At 38.4% G+C, this 20065-nt stretch overlaps 1 protein-coding gene, 1 long non-coding RNA gene and 2 pseudogenes across 3 annotated transcripts; 2 read left to right on the top strand and 2 right to left on the bottom strand.

Moving 5' to 3' along the window:
- The first annotated feature begins 405 nt into the window (after positions 1–405).
- Positions 406–1753, top strand: LOC148729696 (uncharacterized). Its single transcript, XM_088725182.1, has one exon. The coding sequence runs from the start codon at positions 406–408 to the stop codon at positions 1660–1662; it is 1257 nt and encodes a 418-aa protein (XP_088581308.1). The 3' UTR covers positions 1663–1753.
- A 135-nt stretch (positions 1754–1888) lies between these two features.
- LOC148729695 (uncharacterized) lies at positions 1889–3750 on the bottom strand. Its single transcript, XR_015988863.1, has 3 exons — positions 3445–3750; positions 3292–3360; positions 1889–2353 (listed from the first exon to the last, which is right to left on the bottom strand). It is a non-coding gene; the product is annotated as an uncharacterized LOC148729695 (long non-coding RNA).
- Positions 3751–4271: 521 nt separating this feature from the next.
- Positions 4272–18509, top strand: LOC148729693 (uncharacterized; annotated as a pseudogene). The gene is made up of 9 exons (XR_015988694.1): positions 4272–4277; positions 4587–4690; positions 4900–5120; positions 5577–5629; positions 6818–6881; positions 8502–8647; positions 16003–16062; positions 16427–16555; positions 17119–18509. The product of XR_015988694.1 is annotated as an uncharacterized LOC148729693 (transcript).
- On the bottom strand, positions 11758–13058 carry LOC148729694 (uncharacterized; annotated as a pseudogene).
- Positions 18510–20065: the final 1556 nt, after the last annotated feature.

Below are 20065 nucleotides of genomic sequence, written 5' to 3'. Positions count from 1 at the left end.
ACGGTGGCTTCAAAGGTACGGTGGCTTCAAAGGGACATACACTTTCCTCTCTCTTTTTTTTCATTTGCGACTTAGCTGCTACTTTCTTGCGACTTAGCTGCGACTTTCTTGCTACTTTCTTGCGACTTAGCTGCGACTTTCTTGCGACTTAGCTGCGACTTTCTTGCTACTTTCTTGCGACTTAGCTGCGACTTTCTTGCGACTTAGCTGCGACTTTCTTGCTACTTTCTTGCGACTTAGCTGCGACTTTCTTGCTACTTTCTTGCGACTTAGCTGCGACTTTCCTGCTACTTTCTTGCGACTTAGCTGCCTGGTGCATCAGCCGGCTAGGTTGTTTTATTTGAAACAACGTAGACTCCTGTAAACAATAGGTAGTCTGTTTTGCCTTGGCTTTACAGTATAGCTATGAAGTTTTTCGCCGTTTTCACTTTCATTTCGGTGTGCTCTACATCGCTGGTAGTGCTTCCATCTTACTCTCCGGCAATAAGGAAGAATGCAGTAATGCGCGACGAGATAATCAAGGACTACTTCAATCTTGGGCTTACTGCACCTGAAATTGCATTATTTCTCGTAAGTGTACATGGTATCAGGATCTCGTTAAGACAATTGAAAAGAATACTCAGACGATTGGGATGTACAAGACGTCGGCGTCGAAGTAATTTGAATGAGGTGGTAGAAGCAGTCAAGGAGGAACTCAAGGGGAGTGGAAGCCTTCTCGGATATCGAGCAATGCATCAGAGACTCATCAATCAGCACGGTCTTGTTACTACGAGGGAAGTCGTTCGACATGTTTTGAGGGTTTTTGATCCTGAAGGGGTGGAGCATAGGTCACAGCATAGACTACGACGACGAATTTACAGGTGTAAAGGACCAAATTACTTATGGCACATTGACGGCTACAACAAACTAAAACCGTTTGGATTCTGCATTCATGGTGCAATTGATGGTTTTAGTCGAAGGATCCTATGGCTGGAGGTTGCATCTTCGAACAACGACCCTCGTATAGTAGCTCAATATTTCTTAGACTATGCAAGACAGTTAGGAGGTACGGCAAGGATTGTACGTGGAGATAGGGGATCTGAGAACAGGAACTTAGCAGCTATTCAGCGTTTCTTTCGGCCGTCCATGAGTGACGACTTTGCAGGTGATAAAAGTTTCATGTATGGGAAATCTACAGCAAACCAAAGAATTGAAGCATGGTGGGGACGTTTGAGGCAAGAATGTGCAGAATGGTGGATTACATTTTTTAAGGACTTGAGAGATTCTGGTTTGTATCACGATGATGATATAATACACCGCGAATGCCTGAAGTTCTGTTTCATGGATGTCACACAAAGTGAACTACACAGAGCTGCACTGGAATGGAATGTTCACCGAATTCGACCGTCTAGCAATGTGGAATCTCCGTCGGGAAAGCCAGATGTACTCTACTTCGTTCCAGCATCAGCTGAGAGTCAAGATTACATGACTCCAGTTGACATCGACGAAATCGAAATCGCACAGGATACGTGTGCCGAGCAACCACAAGCGAAAGGATGTCCCTACTGTAAAGAGCTCTGCGATCTAATCATGGAGGATGAAGGTCTAGAGCCAGCTACAACAGCAGAGGAAGCTCTCCAACTCTACTTAGATCTACTGGACCATATTAATGCCATACCATAGAAGAATGGTTGAATTTCATTCCTGTTCACAGGCTACCCAGCATGAGCAGTGTTTCTGGTACACTCAAAAACAAAGCTTTGTATGCAGTTAGTTAAGGAGCTATGTTAGGTTCGTAAATATTCAGTGTGGCCAAATGTACATTGCAAGGTATTTATTGTTGGTCAGATCTAATGCCGCTATCATTTTGTAGCTGGATACCGAGCCACACAAGTAAATAAATTAAAAATGCTATTTGAAATCAACTTTATTTCTTCTCTGTTTCCAACATGTTTTCTAAATGTGGAAAGGAACTTAAACTCTTGACACTAAGAACGGATTATTTTCATTCATAAACTACACACCTGTGGGGGAGAGAAATTGCCTGACCCACTATTCACACTCTTTACAGTACAGTGTATTGTAAAGATATCATCTGGCCTGGTTATTCGAAATCTATGAACTCAACAAGGTAGAACAGCAAAGTAAATAGCAGGTAACGAACTATTTTCCATTCTGTTTTAAAAGTGTTATGTTAACACAACCTATCAGAGTACACATGAATGACATGTATAAAAAGAAAAGAATAATTAATCCCCTATTGCAATGAGCAGCATTATCCTTATTATCTCAGTGCAAGTATGTCGCCCCCGCAAACCGAACCAAGAGCTTGCAAATCTCCATCTGTTGCCATCCTCACAGCTGTAAAGTCCATCTGTAGTAAGGAAAAATGAGTTTATCTTAGAGAATAGTATGGAGTCAAACTAGTCAAGTAAAATAAGCCACTTGAGGTGTAATACGAATACGTAAACTGTGAAGAAAAATACATAAAATACTTGCAGGTCCTATGGGTATATTTCCCAAGATAAGAAACACAAAAAGGAAAAAATGGCAACAGATACTATAGAATAATACATGGATGTACACAGATATAGAAGTGCTCAACTCAATATATCATGTACAGCAAACAAATAAGATCTTGAGTTTATATGGAATTTCTCTGCAAGTGTCCAACTTAATATATCAAGCAGTAAACAAGTAAGATCTTGAGTTTAATACAAGAAGAGAAATTCCATATGTATACAAGCAACATTTGCCGTATATCATGTTCAACATGTACATGCCATATATCAGGCCCAACGTTTGCCCTACATCAAGTTCATCTACTTTGGAATGTTACATAAATTAGTGGGTAAAGGACTACATGCTTGTCCAATTTGGAAGCAATTAAATTTAAAAAAAACTTTTTTTTTCTCACCCAATTATTTCCAAATCAGTTACCTTGGATTCAAGGAATGATAAATAGCTACCAATATAGAAATTATTTTGTATGCCATGAAATTAACTTCACTAAACTCGTTTGGGAGTAAAATTTCTTTCAAATTATAAACGCAAAACCGAGGTTAGTCTGGCTAGTTTTAATACTTAAAAAAAACATTTAATTGGCAGCCATTTATGAAAAGGGTCAAAACTATTCCCAGTGAAGCACAAATAACCGTCCCATCTTGAAGTTAAATGATTAAAGGTTTCTCGAATGTAAACCAGACGTAACAAGAAGGTAAGGAAAGTGTAAAAAGACAATCTGAGATATCAAGTTTAAGTGCGCCACAATCTCGAGTCCAGTACAGGAAACGGTTCGTAATGAATTCTTACCCTTTCGTCTTTAAACTGTTGGCAAACGCCATCTTTAATCCCACGTTTTTCTTTTTAAAAAATGAAAATCTAAAGAGAATGAAGCCAAATATAAGTTTTTGTACCTTCAGCATTTCTAATTTGAACGAATGACAGGAGAAAGTGTCAAAATACCTGGTTCGGACCTCCGGAACTAGCTGTTCTTCTAGAGAATCCATGTTTTTTATCGGCAATGCAACCTAGCCTGCGTCCCACTCGGCCCAGCTAGGTAGCCAGGCAGCTAAGTCGCAAGAAAGTAGCAAGAAAGTCGCAGCTAAGTCGCAAGAAAGTAGCAAGAAAGTCGCAGCTAAGTCACAAGAAAGTAGCAAGTCGCAGATAAGTCGCAAGAAAGTAGCAGGAAAGTAGCAGCTAAGTCGCAAGAAAGTAGCAAGTCGCAGATAAGTCGCAAGAAAGTAGCAAGAAAGTCGCAGGTAAGTCGCAAGAAAGTAACAAGAAAGTCGCAGCTAAGTCGCAAGAAAGTAGCAAGAAAGTCGCAGCTAAGTCGCAAGAAAGTAGCAAGAAAGTCGCAGCTAAGTCGCAAGAAAGTAGCGAGAAAGTCGCAGCTAAGTCGCAAGAAAGTAGCAAGAAAGTCGCAGCTAAGTCGCAAGAAAGTAGCAAGAAAGTCGCAGCTAAGTCGCAAGAAAGTAGCAAGAAAGTCGCAGCTAAGTCGCAAGAAAGTAGCGAGAAAGTCGCAGCTAAGTCGCAAGAAAGTCGCAGCTAAGTCGCAAGAAAGTAGCAAGAAAGTCGCAGCTAAGTCGCAAGAAAGTAGCAAGAAAGTCGCAGCTAAGTCGCAAGAAAGTAGCAAGAAAGTCGCAGCTAAGTCGCAAGAAAGTAGCAGGTAAGTCGCAAGTGAAAAAAAAGAGAGAGGAAAGTGTATGTCCCTTTGAAGCCACCGTACTTTGAAGCCACCGTACTTTGAAGCCACCGTACTTTGAAGCCACCGTACGAGAGGCGACTTTGCCATGTCGGTACTGCGGCCCGAGGCAATTTTTTTTGTTTAACCTGTGCCCACGATCTGCACGCGGAAAGAAATCCACGTTCCACGTTCTGGAGCAATGGAAGGTATTTATCAACCACTGCTTGCATATATTACAATTGTATGTATAATTAATATATGGAAATACAGCAGTCAAACCTCAATAAGCTGTTGGATTAACGCGCTGTTTTGTAATCTCTATTAGCAAAGTTTTGCATTGATGACGCGTACGCAGATTACATGTATTTAGAAAATAAGAACAAATCTATCAACTGACTGTCCTGTTTCAATTTCTTTAAAGGATAACAGATTCATTCCATTGTTTCCTAATCATGGTGTAACTGAATCCGGCCATTCTTGTTCTTCAAGATTTCCTCAAATGGTTCAAACTAGTAGATGCCTTCGGTAAGTTGGACACAAAGTCAAAGCTTGCACAATGTTGGCTTTCCAAAGCAAAGTTAAACAAGGTTTCAAAATGTTTGCAATTGTCAGAGGTTTTGAACACAAAATATTTTTGCAGTGTTGGTTCTGTACTATCTTCAATGATTTACAATTTTAACTTCAATGTGTTTGTGTATACATGTACATCTTTGCTATTTTGTTTCTACATATAGGTAACCAGCACCTGAAGGAAGTCGCCGTCTGTGACTGTGAAAGCCATGCGGTTACTTTGGTGCGTAGTCAGTTCTGGCCAGGTTCACCTGAGAGACCGTCTGTGGGCTTCCATTTTAAATTAATGGACCTTGCTGAAAAGTTATTCTTGCACAGTCAGGTGTCTATAAAGGAGTTTTCAGAATTGATTTTGGAAATGACACCACCTTTGCAGCCTAATTTTGTGAGTAGTTTTATTATTGCAGTGGTGTTCTTTATGAGATCAGTGTTTTTTAATATACTTATAGATTTTCTAGTATAAATGCATTATTTTTTATAACATAATATTGAGAATTGCTCAGTTACATTCTGGAGAAGGGGGCAGTGGTTCAGTGCATCAAAATGTTTGGAGTGCTGGCCTTCAAATCTTAGCGAGTGTTGAATTTAAAAGCTATGTACCCTAATATTTTAATTTCCAGTTACACTGTCCATTTTAGAAATCTTCTGGACTGTTAGTTTTCCCATTTAAGCTATTTAAAACCCTGCAAATACCAAGGCCATCAAGTTGTGTTGATGGTCTTGGTAGGTCTGTTCTAGCTTGCCTAGAAAGGTGACCTGGCAAGCAGACAAGGTTTACTAGCTGCAGTGGCTATGTTGATAATGGCTAAGTGCTCAATTAAAATAATTTATTGTTTTGCAGATTCGTTCATTCGTTCATGCCATATTAAACTCTGGTTGCTTTGAAGAGTACAGGTTAGTGGAATGCATTTTTAAACTGATATTTAATTATATCAGTGGGTGACTAACTTGGCCATGCCCTATATGGGGGAAAGGAATTGATGATGAGATGCAAAGGTACAGTGTCCTAGTGGTTAGAGAGCTAGTAGTGGGCTCTTGAGTCAAAGACTGTTGGTTTGAGCCTGTACTCTGTCATTGCTTTGTTTCCTTTCTATAGACAAGAAGCCTTAATCCACATTGTCTAATACCTCACTTAGGTGTATAAATGGGTACTGGCAGCCATTTGGTAACATCTGAAAATCAGTACCCAGTGTGAGGTACTAGCATCTTATCCAGGGTACTGTAGGTGGTAGTGAAGCTTCTACTTACTTCATGTTAAAGAAACCAATAAGCATCAGTATAAATATATGATTTGCTTGGCTAGTTTTCATTTTGGTCAGTTTTGTCAGTTTTCATTTGGAGTAATTTGATTTTCTCATGCAGTTATTAATTTAATGGTAGCAATATATTAGGTATATTTCTTTTAAAATATACTTAGATTTTATATTATACATTGTGGCAACCTAGATTAATGTCATCTTGTGACATGTGATATAGACATGTCAATTACAAGCTAAGGTACTTGGACTCCTTTGTGCCAGAACTCTACAATGGCGCTGACTGCCCCTTGTGTCCCAAAGTAAGTTGTTCTACATAATTATTTTGTTATTATTAGTGGTCTGCCAGCCTTCCTTATGCTGTTTCTGATTAGGCAACAGTTAATGCCAAGTTCCATTTCACTGTAAAAACATTGTACAGTGACTGTCATGATAACAGGGCTAATGGTAACTCACTTTATGCAATCTCTTTGAAATTTAGTGGGGTAGTTGTCATTATTGAGTGTTTTGAGATGATTTCATAGTAATAGTTTGTGTTTCAGCTCATTATAAAATTGACTTTACTATTAACCCTGCAGTTAGGAAAAGGTAATTACCATTTCTTGGTGTTTCCGTGAGCTGGACAAATTAAGGCACAGGATTGCCAGCAGTGGAGAGCCCTTTAATACTGAAGCCCCCTGTGCCATGTGGCACACTGGGCCATGAGTGAGTGCAAGGAGTTGTTGTATCCCTGAAGCACATCCAGTAAAGGACAATTTTATTCAGAAGATATTCAGACAATGTGATTAAAAAAATCTAATTATTACCTTTTTTCATCTTACCCCAGAAAAATGGTGTGCTCATTGAAAGTATTGATGCCTGCTTTGGTCTGGTAAGAGAGAAAGCAAAAGGTGGACATATTTGCTAAATAAAAGCGAAAAAACGCCATTTCGCAAAATAGTAATGCTGTCAAAATTACTACTTTGCGAAACGAGTTCTGTTATGGTCAATAAAAGGAGAGGTGACCAGGCTATTAGAAATATTGATCATTTTATTAGTGGAAACATTTTGTTTCGGACGAAGAGGACATATTTGCTGAATAAAGGCGAAAAAACGTCTCGCAAAATAGTGTAAGTCCTCTTCGTCCGAAACAAAATGTTTCCACTAATAAAATGATCAATATTTCTAAGAGCCTGGTCACCTCTGGTCACCTTATAACGTATTTTCCTAGCAGTTTGACCATACATCGAGCGTTAATTAAGTTCGGCTGGAATTGCCAGTCACACATGTAGCTTGTTGGTCAGCTATAAAATCCAGTTGCGGCAACCATAAATAGAACAGAACAAAATACAAGGAATACAGAGTAGAATAGAAAACAGAATTATAACAACAATAAAGAGTAAACTCCGAGCCAATAAAGAGTAATCGAGAACAAAAACAAGTAGTTGTCTTTCATTTTGTTTCGGGCAAAGAGGACATATTTGCTAAATAAAGGTGAAAAAACGCCATTTCGCAAAATAGTAATTCTGTCAAAATTACTACTTTGCGAAACGAGTTCTATTATGGTCAATAAATTGAGAGGTGACCAGGCTCTTAGAAAGATTGATCATTTTATTAGTGAACATATTTTGTTTCGGACGAAGAGGACATATTTGCTAAATAAAGGCGAAAAAAACGCCATTTCGCAAAATAGTAATTTTGTCGAAATTACTACTTTGCGAAACGAGTTCTATTTTGGTCAATAAAATGAGAGGCGACCAGGCTCTTAGAAATATTGATCATTTTATTAGTGGACACATTTTGTTTCGGACGAGGAGGGCATATTTGCTAAATAAAGGCGAAAAAACGCCATTTCGCAAAATAGTAATTCTGTCAAAATTACTACTTTGCGAAACGAGTTCTATTTTGGTCAATAAAATGAAAGGTGACCAGGCTCTTAGAAATATTGATCATTTTATTAGTGGACACATTTTGTTTCGGACGAGGAGGACATATATGCTAAATAAAAGCGAAAAAACGCCATTTCGCAAAATAGCAATTCTGTAAAATTACTACTTTGCGAAACGAGTTCTGTTATGGTCAATAAAATGAAAGGTGACCAGGCTCTTAGAAACATTGATCATTTTATTGGTGGAAACATTTTGTTTCGGACGAAGAGGACATATTTGCTGAATAAAGGTGAAAAAACGCCTTTTCTCAAAATAGTAATTCTGTCAAAATTACTACTTTGCGAAACGAATTCTACTATGGTCAATAAAATTAGGTGACCAGGCTCTTAGAAATATTGATTATAATATTAGTGGAAACATTTTGTTTCGGACGAAGAGGACATATTTGCCAAATAAAGGCGAAAAAACGCCATTTCGCAAAATTTCGTTTCGTTTCGTTTCGTTTCGCAAAATAGTACAATTTCGTTTCGTTTCGTTTCGTTTCGTTTCGCAAAATAGTATAAGCCTAGTGATCTGCACATGTTATTAAAACAGATATTAGGTATAATAACATTGATACACAATTTATGTGATATATCCAAGGATTGCAATAGATTCCATGCAAGTGAAGTCCTCCCTGCCCTTAGAAGTAAAGGGAAGAATCGACTTTTTGATGAGAAAGGTGTATTTGGTAGAGTCTGCAGGCATGATTTCCCAAAGAGCTTGTTAAACATTAAACATGGTGAAAGGTGAGAGGTGAATTCATATTTTTGCAAGGTTTTGGTGCATTTAAAATGTGCTGATATTTTTCCAGACTGTCAGCATTTCGGTCACAAAATCCATGTATTGTAATCTTTATTTAGACACGATCAGTTCATCAGCCTATAAAAATACATATCACATACGCTAAGATATTTAAAATTAAAACCACATACTATAACACTAAAGCTGTTTTCCGTGAATGCCTTGCGTTAGACTTTAAAAATGTCATTGATCTTACGTTTAAATAACCCCAGAGACTCTGTGTTCCTTATATCGCGTGGTAAACTGTTCCATAATGTGGCGCCATTGTAGCTAAAGCTTTTTCTGTAATAATTAGTGCGCGGTAGTGGAACATTAAGCTTATTTTCAGAGTCCCTGAGGTCATAAGCAGAGTCACGCCACGTAAACTTTGAATATAGATACCTTGGAGCTAGCCCGTGCAGACATCTAAACATCATGGTGGCTTTATGGATTTCCTGCTGGCGTGCAAGAAAATTTCCACCTTAAAAACTCGAGTAGCTCAGTTGCATCAGCATCAAAGTTAGCGAATGTCAACACACGGGCTGCTCTATTCTGAAATTTCTGCAGTTTGTCTCGTAGCGTTTTCCCACAGCTACCCCAAACAATGTCACAGTAATCAAAGTGAGGTTTTACTAAAGCTTGGTAGATGAGATGTAAGGTTGATGCTGGGATCAGGTGCCTAATTCGCTTTAGGGCCCCGATACCAGAGGCGATCTTTTTCGTTAGTTTTTCGATGTGACTATGCCAATCGAGTTTATCGTCTATTATTACACCAAGCGATTTTGTAGCTGAAACCTGGCTCACTTGAGTATTGTTCATTCTAATTGTTGGTGAAGCTGTGAGAGTATTCAGTCTCTGCCTCGACCCTATTAGCATGAATTCGGTTTTAGTCATGTTCAACGTGAGTTTGTTCGCTTGTAGCCAGTTGAAGACGTTTTCTAGGTCTTCATTTAGACAAAACTGAACGTTCTCAAGATTGCTTCCCGCATATGTGAGGTGCGTGTGTTCGGCATACATTCTCGGTTTCCAATTTGATAAGCAATTTGGAAGATCGTTGATATATAATAAGAACAATAATGGACCGAGGATGGTCCCTTGAGGGACGCCGCAAGTCAACGAGTAGCTACTGGATAGCGACCCGTTGACAGAGCATTTTTGTGTTCGGTTTTCCAAATATGACTGAAACCATCTGAAAGATTTTCCATGTATACCATAATAGTTTAGTTTCGATAGAAGGATCTGATGATCAACAGTGTCAAAAGCTTTTTTCAAATCTAGAAAAATGACTCCATTGATTTTCTCGTTATCAATATTATATGCCCAAGAATCTGTCGCTTCCAACAAAGCTGTTACAGTTGAATGATTAGCACGAAACCCTGATTGGTTTTGACATAAAATATCGAGCTCTTCCAAATAGGCATATAACTGTTCATAAACTATCCTTTCAAACACCTTCGCCATTATTGGAATCACCGATATTGGGCGGTAATTGTTAGCATCACCGCGGTCACCCTGTTTATAAAGAGGGGTAATCCTTGCTTATTTCCAGTCGTCTGGGAACGTTCCTTGGCTAATAGATTGATTGAAAATATCACATATCGGCGCACAAATGAGATCAGCACATTCCCAGATAAACCTAGCAGATATTTTGTCAAGGCCTGTTGCCTTTGACTTGTCTAGTTTATTTAAAAGTGAAAATACTTTAGTTGGACTGGTGGGTTGGAGCTTAAACCGTTTATCTGTTGCGGTAAGATATCTTTGATAGCTACCACTATCACAATTTATCTCACTGGCAAGTTTTGGACCAATATTAGCAAAGTGGTTATTGAGTTCGTTTGATAGCTCCAACGGATTAGTTATCGTTAATCCGTTCACTTTTAGTGACGCCACTGGCGTTTTCCCAGATTTTCGAGAAGTGAGCTCGTTTATAGTCTGCCAGGTCTTTCGGGAGTCGCTGGTTTGCTTATTAAAACTATTTTGGTAATAAGCTTGCTTAGCTGACCGTATTTGCTTATTGACTATATTTCTTTGTTTCTTAAATAATGCCCAATCGTTAGGATCATTTGTCTTGCTAGCTTTGATTTTTAATATGTCTCTATTATGCATGAGGTCTTTCAATTCAGAGGTAATCCACGGAGAACTCCGTGAACGAACGCGCATCGTTTTCAGTGGGGCATGTTTGTCAGCGATAGCCAGAAATGTACATTTCCATTGCTGCCACATCACGTTTGGGTTGGAAGACTCGTATACATTATCCCAACATTGAGATAGAATATCATAACGAAACTTTTGGCGATCGAAATTTCGGAAATTTCTGTATGTAATAGAATTATCTCCGTTAGACATCCCATTCAGGGCAAGTTTTCTATATACATACACCATGCTATGATCACTTATTCCGATATGACAAACTCCCGAACATGCAATCTTATCCAAGCAGTTGGTATAGATTAAATCAATTAGAGTTGATGAGGTGGGTGTTATCCTCGTCGGTTCAGAGATAAGCTGAGGTGGGTGTTATCCTCGTCGGTTTAGAGATAAGCTGCTCGAGTTCGTAGACATCAGCAATACTCCTTAATTTGGATGTGTTATTGTCATATCGAGTCGTGATCATGTCACAGTTTATGTCTCCCAGTACAAAAAACTCTACATGTTCACTATTCAATCTCCCAATTAGGGATTCAAAAGGTGAAAAAATGCCAATAGGAAAGTCAGGTGGTCTGTACCAAGTAACAATCACAAAAGATTTTGAATTTGGCTTATGGATTTCCAAGCAAAGATTTTCTAGTGTATCCATGTGTAGGTCATTTCGTACTGTAAAGTTGATTGAAGTTTTTACATAGAAGCATACCCCTCCGCCGCATCTTGTTAGTCTATCGCGGCAAACTATTTCGTATCCCGGAATATGAACTTCTTGATCTCGAATACTCTCGTTCAGTTTCGTTTTATTTATAGAAACAATATCGATATCATTGTTTGCTAATATGATTCTTAATTCGTCTATATGAGTAATTAATTGATTAATATTGAGTGATGCCATTCTAAAACCGCGCAAAGGAGGCAATATTGAGACAGATTTTTCGGCCTTTTGGTTGTTTAATTGATCCCGCACGGCATTGACGGACAGCACATTATCTCATTCTAGGTGCGATTTAAAATTATTATAAAACTGCTCATTACCTTTAAAATTTAAGTGCAGTCCACCTTTGTTGAGTCCACTATGAGGTATGTTCTCATGATGGATTAATTTCCATCCATTTTGATGGCAGAACTTCTTTAGATGCTTGTTGGCTGTTTTCACTGCCTGGTCCAGCTTATCTTTTCTGCATACAAGCTCCGACAGCGTAACTGTAGTATCGCAGGTGCCCTCGATCTGTCTCGCGAGATCCACAATCGATTCCGCAACAGCCTTTGGTTCCCTGGTTTTAAGATCATTAGTCCCAATGTGTAAAATCACTTCATTGGGCGAAGATTCCAGATTTGGCTTGAGATAGTGATTCATGGCCATTGTCGTAGCACCCGAGAAAGGCTTGACTATAACCCTGTGGCCAACAGCTTTTCCCAGATCTTTTCCAGGTATTCTTGAGATCATCGAGTCTCCTATGAGCAGGGTTGTGCGCTCTTTTGGTTGTTTTTCGGGTTCGGATTCTTTTCCTGTCAGGGTGTTATTAGGACCTCCTTTACCTTTCGATTTCTTTCTTTTGTTCTTTGATTTCACAATGAAGCCTTGTTCTTTGTTGGCGCAAGGTGTTGACTCATCCATATTTTGGACAATGGTATGTTCGTTAGAGGTGTTACTCATTGAACGGCATTGAGTAGCTGCTTCTCTGGATACGATTTGCAATGCAAAACTTAAAGAATCGCGTTCTTGGACTAACTTTTTATTTTCTTCCTTCAAAGATAGAATTATCTCCCTAAGTCGAGAATTTCGGATCTCAGGTCTTCCTCATTAGGTTTCTCTTTTATATGAGCCCATAAGTTCAGCACTTCAGATTTCAGACAGTCCAACTCCTCTTGTACTGATTTGGCATTCTTGTTAAACGCCGGAGTAGAAGCTTCTTCATTCACGAGAATAACTGAGTCGTCATCAGCCGGTATCTGGAGTAGCTTCTTCAGTTTGGCTTTCATTGCTTTTGTATCCGGACCTTGGACTTGAAGGGTACCGGTACTATTAAATAAAACCAGCGTGATTGTCTTCGACTTCAAAGAACTAGACCTTTCAGAGGGACTCGCGGTTGCAGAAACTTCCAAATTTAGGACTTTCAAACAAAATCCCTGAAGTTGTGTTAGGCTCCCTTTCCACTTGAATAGACTTTGTTTGTCGTCCCAGTGTAGATATTGGTTTAAGGGAGATGAAGAAGGTTCAGTGGCAACAAATGTGAAATGAATATGAATTTATGCTTGTTGATTTTTTCATGCTAGGATTATTCACCAAAAAATAAAATTTTTTTTTCAGAGTTTGAAAATAATTTAGAATGTGAAATATATACTACATATATATAATAATAAAACCGTGTGGAACAGGCTCACATTTATACAATTTATTTCATAGATTTGGATGTAAAAGAACTTATGCAAATATTATAATTGAAGATTTAAGTAATCTGCTAAAATTACAATGTGCTTGACTGTATACATGGCAGGCAGTAATTAATTTCCTATTCTTTTTCGTATAGATTAAACGAAGAAATATTAACAATTTATGAGAGGGTTTCTTTCGTTTGATAGTCGGAGAGATTGCAGGAGACTTAAAACTGATGGGCAGTCGAATATGTTGTTTTCCTCAGCCCTTTTTATGTTGTTTGATCAGTATTTGTCTCTAATTCTATTTTATTTCTGTTTTATCCAAAGTTGAGCTACGTCGTTCGTTCACGGTTTTTGAAGTGGTTTTTTAAACATCAGTTTACATTATTAAACTAATCAGACTTACCGAGGTATGGAAACCTTGTTGCAATTGAACGGGCACGTTACAGGAGCCTTCCGGCATTCCAACTCCTGGTGTTGGTGATACTGCCGAAAGGGCAGCGTAACTCCGCAGTACCAGAAATCTTGGGGACGCATGTCGCATTCGCCGGCGTGCCTTTCAACCTCTCCGCGAGGGAACGTCTGTATGCAACCTTGGTGGGTGCATTGGACGGGCTCATGGAGGCATTGCTGTTGATGATCAGAGATTTTCTCCAATGGGCCCGTCCAATTACACCCCTCTGCTCTCCTTACACAGTACACTTCCAGTGAATCCACTACCCTGTCGAAAGTGATTATGCCCATCACGTCCGAGGCTTGGAGGGGTTGCCTTCCGACAGGGCAGTTTCTGTTACCATGCAAATGCATCCACTGCCTTAGACAGCCGCGGCAAAAAAGGTGTCCCTCTTTGCATGCCACTGCTTTAAGTATGACGTATTGACTGTACGGGAAAGAGAATGACATAATTCGTTAAGTATATTTTACAGGGACAATTGCCCTACCCCCCTTTCCACTTAGAGTGAAATGAACTGGGATCAAGGTTCCACATACGTTTTTTTTCTTTTTCCCTACTTTGCCAAAAAAATGAAAACGCTGGGGGAAGGGTAAGAATTCAACAATGATTATAAAATATCAAAGCCACTGATTCATTACTAAATTCCAGAGAGAGAGGGTGATTACTATACAGTACTCCGGATGTCAAGAAATAGCCAGATCTAAGGGTTTTGTTAATTATTAATTAATTTTTTTAGGGGGAGAGGGGAGAGGGGAGATAGGGGTAAAAAAGTTTGATGGCTTGATTTGAGCGTAGAGATTTTTTATAAGAGGCCGCGCGCGGGGTGGGGGCGGGGGGGTTTGTCCCATTTGCTATCATTTATCGCATTATGTAATTTTATATATGTCTCGACAGTCAATTTCTTAGAGGCTAACTTTTTTTCCAGGGATTTTTTGGGGGGCTTTTTGACTTCATCAAGTTCTTTATGAGTTCATCAAGGGAAGAATTCACGCATAGATAGGAAATTATCTCAACTAAAAAACAGATGTTTCTGTTGGTTTACAGTGACTGTGAAAACCACTAATTAAGCACAATAGGCTCACATTGATTTCGCTCGAGTAAGGGGAGCTCTAAGAAATATAGAAAGGAGTCAGGAAAAAAAGTATTTACAGGACACTACACACTTTTATCACACAACTAATTATAAAAATGTTCGTGACTTAAAATATATGTATGAAACAACAAAGCATTGCCCAAAGAAAATGCGTGTTGTTCTTACTAATGACATACAAAAAGTGAGGTGCACGTCAGATTGTGGCTGACAACATCAGTCTCCTCTACAACACCACAGACTACTGTCGAACTCGGAAACCCAACGTTTCATGTCGACGCTAGGCATTTACTTTCCTGTAAGGTAATTTTAGTTTCTACAAATATGATTTTTGCATGTAACTTACCGCTGGGCTAAATTTAACCGTTACTATTCTAAAGCGCCGATACGTAAATAATGTGAGCAAATGTCCCACAAAGTGAGGCATTAGCTCGTGTCTGAGATACAAACTCCTAATGCACGATGTTGGGGAAGGGGGACTTTTGGGAGTGTTTTGTTGAATATAACCGGGGGGGGGGTAACTTTAGGACTTTGTGGGTGGGGATGTGCCGCTGGGACCTTGGAACCCTTTACATACCGGAGCTAGTTAATATAGGGTTGACCTCCAAGTTTCCTTTTTTTGAATATAACTGCTCTGTGTAACATTGCTTGATATACTGCAGAAATAAAGTATTGTGTTATTGTCCTTAGAATCAATCCTTAAAGTAGAGAAATAATGAGAAGAATAACAGCTAAATAACCTTTTGCATGTGTATTTTTACAAATGGGTCTGTTAACTTGTCAGTTTAATTGAATTGCATATTACAAAATAACTGAGATGGTACACGCATTCTGATTGGTTAAAAACCTATGGTTTATTGTGCCGGTAAACTCATAGTTTGAGTAAAAGAGCTGGGCTACCCTGTATAAATAAAGTCATTTTTTATTATTTTACATTACAAAAGCAATAGAGCACCACTCGAAAAGCTTGTAAACCGCTTGCCCAGATGCTTCTCTCATGTACTCCCAACATCCTGTGTGGGTTATCATGCCAGGAAACCCATACAAAGTGTGGTCTGTGGTCAATAATTTTGATCTTCAGGAGCCATCATTAAAAATCAATAAGAAAGCAGAAATTTTTCCTGTCATTGTGTGGAAACTGCTGGTCAAATTGAAATCTTAACTTTTTATGTTACCATGATCTTTATTTAATATATATCAGTAAGCAGCATTGCATTATAGTCTAGCAACATGTTGTCTTTAACTGTATTTAGGGCGAGCGTCTTATACAAGAAGAGAGAATTAGAATGGAAGCAGAACGCCGAAATGCTGAGGTAAAAAAATATCCAAGGAAAGGATGTCTCCCCCTTGGCTGTTCCAGATTTTCAGATAGTAGGGATTTTAGACAAACATATGCATTTCCACTCTGGGATGAATGACATTTTGGCTACTAATAGCTTGTTAATAATATCATGCTCATGTCTGTCCAAGTGTTATGCTTCCTCTGATGCTCATGCTTGTGGGAAAGGCTTTAGAGGAAACTCTGTCAACTACTAGAAATGCAATAAATGCAGTTTTTAAGTTGTTCTTTCACCTTAAAAGAGAGCTAATTTGGATAAACAGCAATAGAATAATGCCTGATGCAAGAGAAATGTCAATTATCACCAGTAAAAGTTAAAAAGCACTCTCATCTTGTAGGCAATATGTGAGGCAAGAGCAGGGCTACCTCATGAACCTCTTGAGAGTGAAATCACCATAACCCTGAGAATCCGTGGCCCCAGAGGAAATTCTATCCAGAGGACCTTTTTTGACTATGACACCACACAGGTAAAACTGCTTATCACGCAGTCAATGAGAGAATTTTTGCAGGGTTTTTCGATCATGTGTCAGTCAATACTCTAATCTAGATACCCTGAGTTGAAGGTTAACTGGTGTAAAGCATTAGGGATGGTTTGCAAACGAATTACCTACAGTTGCTATCCATGGTAATACGCGAAGTTAATTTAATGGTTCAAATTCTTGAAGTTCTCCAATGTAGGTGGCCGCTGTGTTTGTTTGCTTCTTTTGAACTCCAGGACTAGCACGGAAGATAGTGTAATTAACACTAAACAGGGACAAAGTTTGTGGAAAGAAAGAAGTCAATTTCCCAAAGGGCTAATTAATAAATTACCACCTTATATAAACAGATGAAAAATTATAAACTATCTTGATAATATTAGCGTTTTACCCGACTAAAAGAAGCCCCTAGTCACAGATTCATCTTTAACTGTTCTTGTATTACTTACCTTGAGTGAATACTGTCCTAAAGCTTGAAAATGGGATGAGATAGTACTTCGTAGCCTAGCAAGTGCTTCACTGACGTCATCTTTTTTTTTTTTTTAATGATTCAGGTGTTTTTCAGGACGGCGTTTGCATTGCTGTCTCTACCAAGCCAAGACTTTGTGCTTCATAAACACCAAGGGCCATCGATACATAACGATGGTTCCTCTTTGTCTGAAATTTCCTTAAACAGTCATACTGTTCTAGTTATAGAGATGCACGACGAATCAGATCCATAGCCAGATTTATCGGTTTTCTTCATGGAGTCTTCTCTGAACCAGTTTCCGTTGTCGTAATCATAGTGCAAGATTTATAAATCATACTTTTTCAAAACATTGTCATATTTTCATTTGTACGATCTGCCATAGCAAAATCTGGTGCAAAGGATTGTGAAAAGCTAGTTTTTTCTTTTTCTTTTTTTATTTCCTAGGCTTTTTTCATTCATATTCAATGAAGGGCACGTTTTATCTGACTAAACCGATACTAGAATATATGGGCTAAAAAATACACGGATCGTAAAGGGCGTAGGAAGCGTGTGTGTGTGTGTGTGTATCGGGGGAGGGGGCGAGGGGATGATTTGCCTTGTACAGTATCTTGCACTTTTTTTTTAACTAAACGTTCTACCTTAAAAACAAATCCTTGGGTAACATGAAACACTCATATAGATAAAGATGTCAAAGGTCGCTGGGACCAATGAATGTTTCTTTTCAGTTCTCGTCAGAGTAAGCCCAACGTCACTCCCTGTATAAAAAAAGAAACAAGGTGACCTTTACAATGAGCCGTGGAATGCGTGCATGTCTTTCAAAAACAATGTTTGTGCGAACGAATCAATGTGAATATTTCTAGGATCTTGTAAATAATTTTAGCCTACGAAAATGGCTATCAGAGTTTCACGCGCGCTCGCGTTTTGCTTCCTCTACTATCCCCGAGGGAAAATGAGGACCACTAGGACAAAAAGACGATTTAGAGACATGGGAACGAATTAATCAGAAATTAATATTTAAAGTTTGATGTAGAGGGCTTGGGTTTATGGGATGATATTGGACTATCTATTATTTTGGCACGAGTTTGTGCCATTATACAGCAGCTCAGTCCGCCTGATACTTACGTTTTCTTTTGCAAGCTTTCTTTTTGTTTAATTTGTTATGTTGAAGCTTAAAAGCTTTTCACATGGAATATCTCCTGTTAGTGGAGTAAGAATCATTTTATAATCCTAAATTTTGGCTAACTTTATTTATTTATCTTTTTTTATTTATTCATATCTTTCCGTGAAAATAATTTCCAAGTATATAAGTTTGCGATAACGCAAACATTTTAAAATAGTCAACTTATAGTTAATAGTTAAGATTTTGCTTAGCTCCAGCCGTTTTCTTCTTTTTCTCTTTCGTGAACACAAAGATTTCCACGGTAAAAGAAAATGTGCAACGATCATTTTGCAGAGATAAATCAACTGTTGGTGTCATTTAAGTGTAACTGTATATGTGTGAGGGTGGCTGGGGCGGGAGGGGCGTGACCTTTCCAGTTTGGATATATAACTGTGTGTTGGAAAGTTTCTCTTCGCAGTCGATTCCCCTTGGACGAGTTCTTCAAACTATTGGTTCAATGATAGTTAAATCCGTTGATAACTTCCCGGCATAGACGATTTACGGTAATTATAGAATTTATAACTTTATTTTAAGTATTATAATGCATGAGGTAACTGAATCCAAGGGAAAAACGTGAATACCTTCAACATCTCAGAAATATTACATACCAGCAAGAAGGATTCTTTTCGTGCATAGCTTTGGCCAAGTAATAAATGAGATATACATGTGCTCATTCTTGGGTTTTAAAGACGTTACTTAATATAATATTGCAAGTAATAAGACTTTGAGGTTACGTAATCTATTAAGACTTTCAAGTTAACTTATTAAACATTGTGAGCATTTTTGATTGACAAGTTACGGCGTAAAAGTTACGACGTAAAACTTATTTGACAAGGTTTTGATTGACAAGTTATAAAGGTGATAAATTTTACGTCGTAAAAGTTACGACGTAAAACTTATTTGACAAGGTTTTGATTGACAAGTTATAAAGGTGATAAATTTTACGTCGTAAAAGATACGACGTAAAACTTATCTGATAAATTACGACGTAACGTGTAGTCAAAATTGAATTTTACGTCGTAACGCGAAGCTCCTCGTTTTGAAGACGTTGAAAGTGCACTAAACGATCATTGAATTCTCGCCGTAAAATAGACGTCGGTGTATTTGACGCCATACAATAGAATACAAGGTTTTACGTCGTAAAATTTAGGACGTGATATCTGACAGAGGAATTTGATCCCCTTGAACGTAAAAAAGGTGTCAGAAAGTCAAATATGTGCTCAAAGTGTTTTGAGCAGTAATGAACGCCATAGAATATAACCAAAAATTTTGAAAGAAAATGAATTGTCGAATTCTTCATGACTTCTAAATGCCAGCGCCCGAGTCACCTTTTGAACGTTACATGTCAAAGCCAATTTTGTTTTTCGCTTATTTAAAGTATTCCTCCGTTTCCGGGGCCAAAGCGCTAAAAAAAAAGTGCCGCGATATGTCATATTCAATTTCAGTGAAAAGTTACAGAACATTTTTGAAATAGGATTAAAAAAATGTGGAGTGATCATACAAAAATCGCTCTTGAAAAAAAAATTATTTAGAAATAAAAAATTCGGAGACATGTTTTTCTTGTTTATATGTAAACCTAGCTACTGTCAACATTTGAAAGCAATCGAACAAATTCCCTTCGACTTGTACCTCTTAAAAGTGTCCCCTTCTAGTGAAAAAATTGTTCCCAGAAAACAGCGCTGAAAAAATTTCCTCGCAAACAAACTCCGCCCACAAACACTTTCAGCTGGGTTCTCAGATAACTGAGCCAATCAACGCTTGGAAAGGTTACTTCCGTTCGCCTCCTGGTGAAATTTACGCGCGTAATCTTCTATCAACCTTAAGTGTTTCGCACTGCGCTCAAAGCGAACAGAATTTTTTCGGCTGCTCGTTT

Source organism: Stylophora pistillata, chromosome 6 (assembly GCF_964205215.1).
Source record: "Stylophora pistillata chromosome 6, jaStyPist1.2, whole genome shotgun sequence".
In the NCBI taxonomy this organism is placed as follows: domain Eukaryota; kingdom Metazoa; phylum Cnidaria; class Anthozoa; order Scleractinia; family Pocilloporidae; genus Stylophora; species Stylophora pistillata.
Note: the sequence above shows the minus strand (reverse complement) of the source record. Positions and strands in the feature narration are given on the sequence as shown.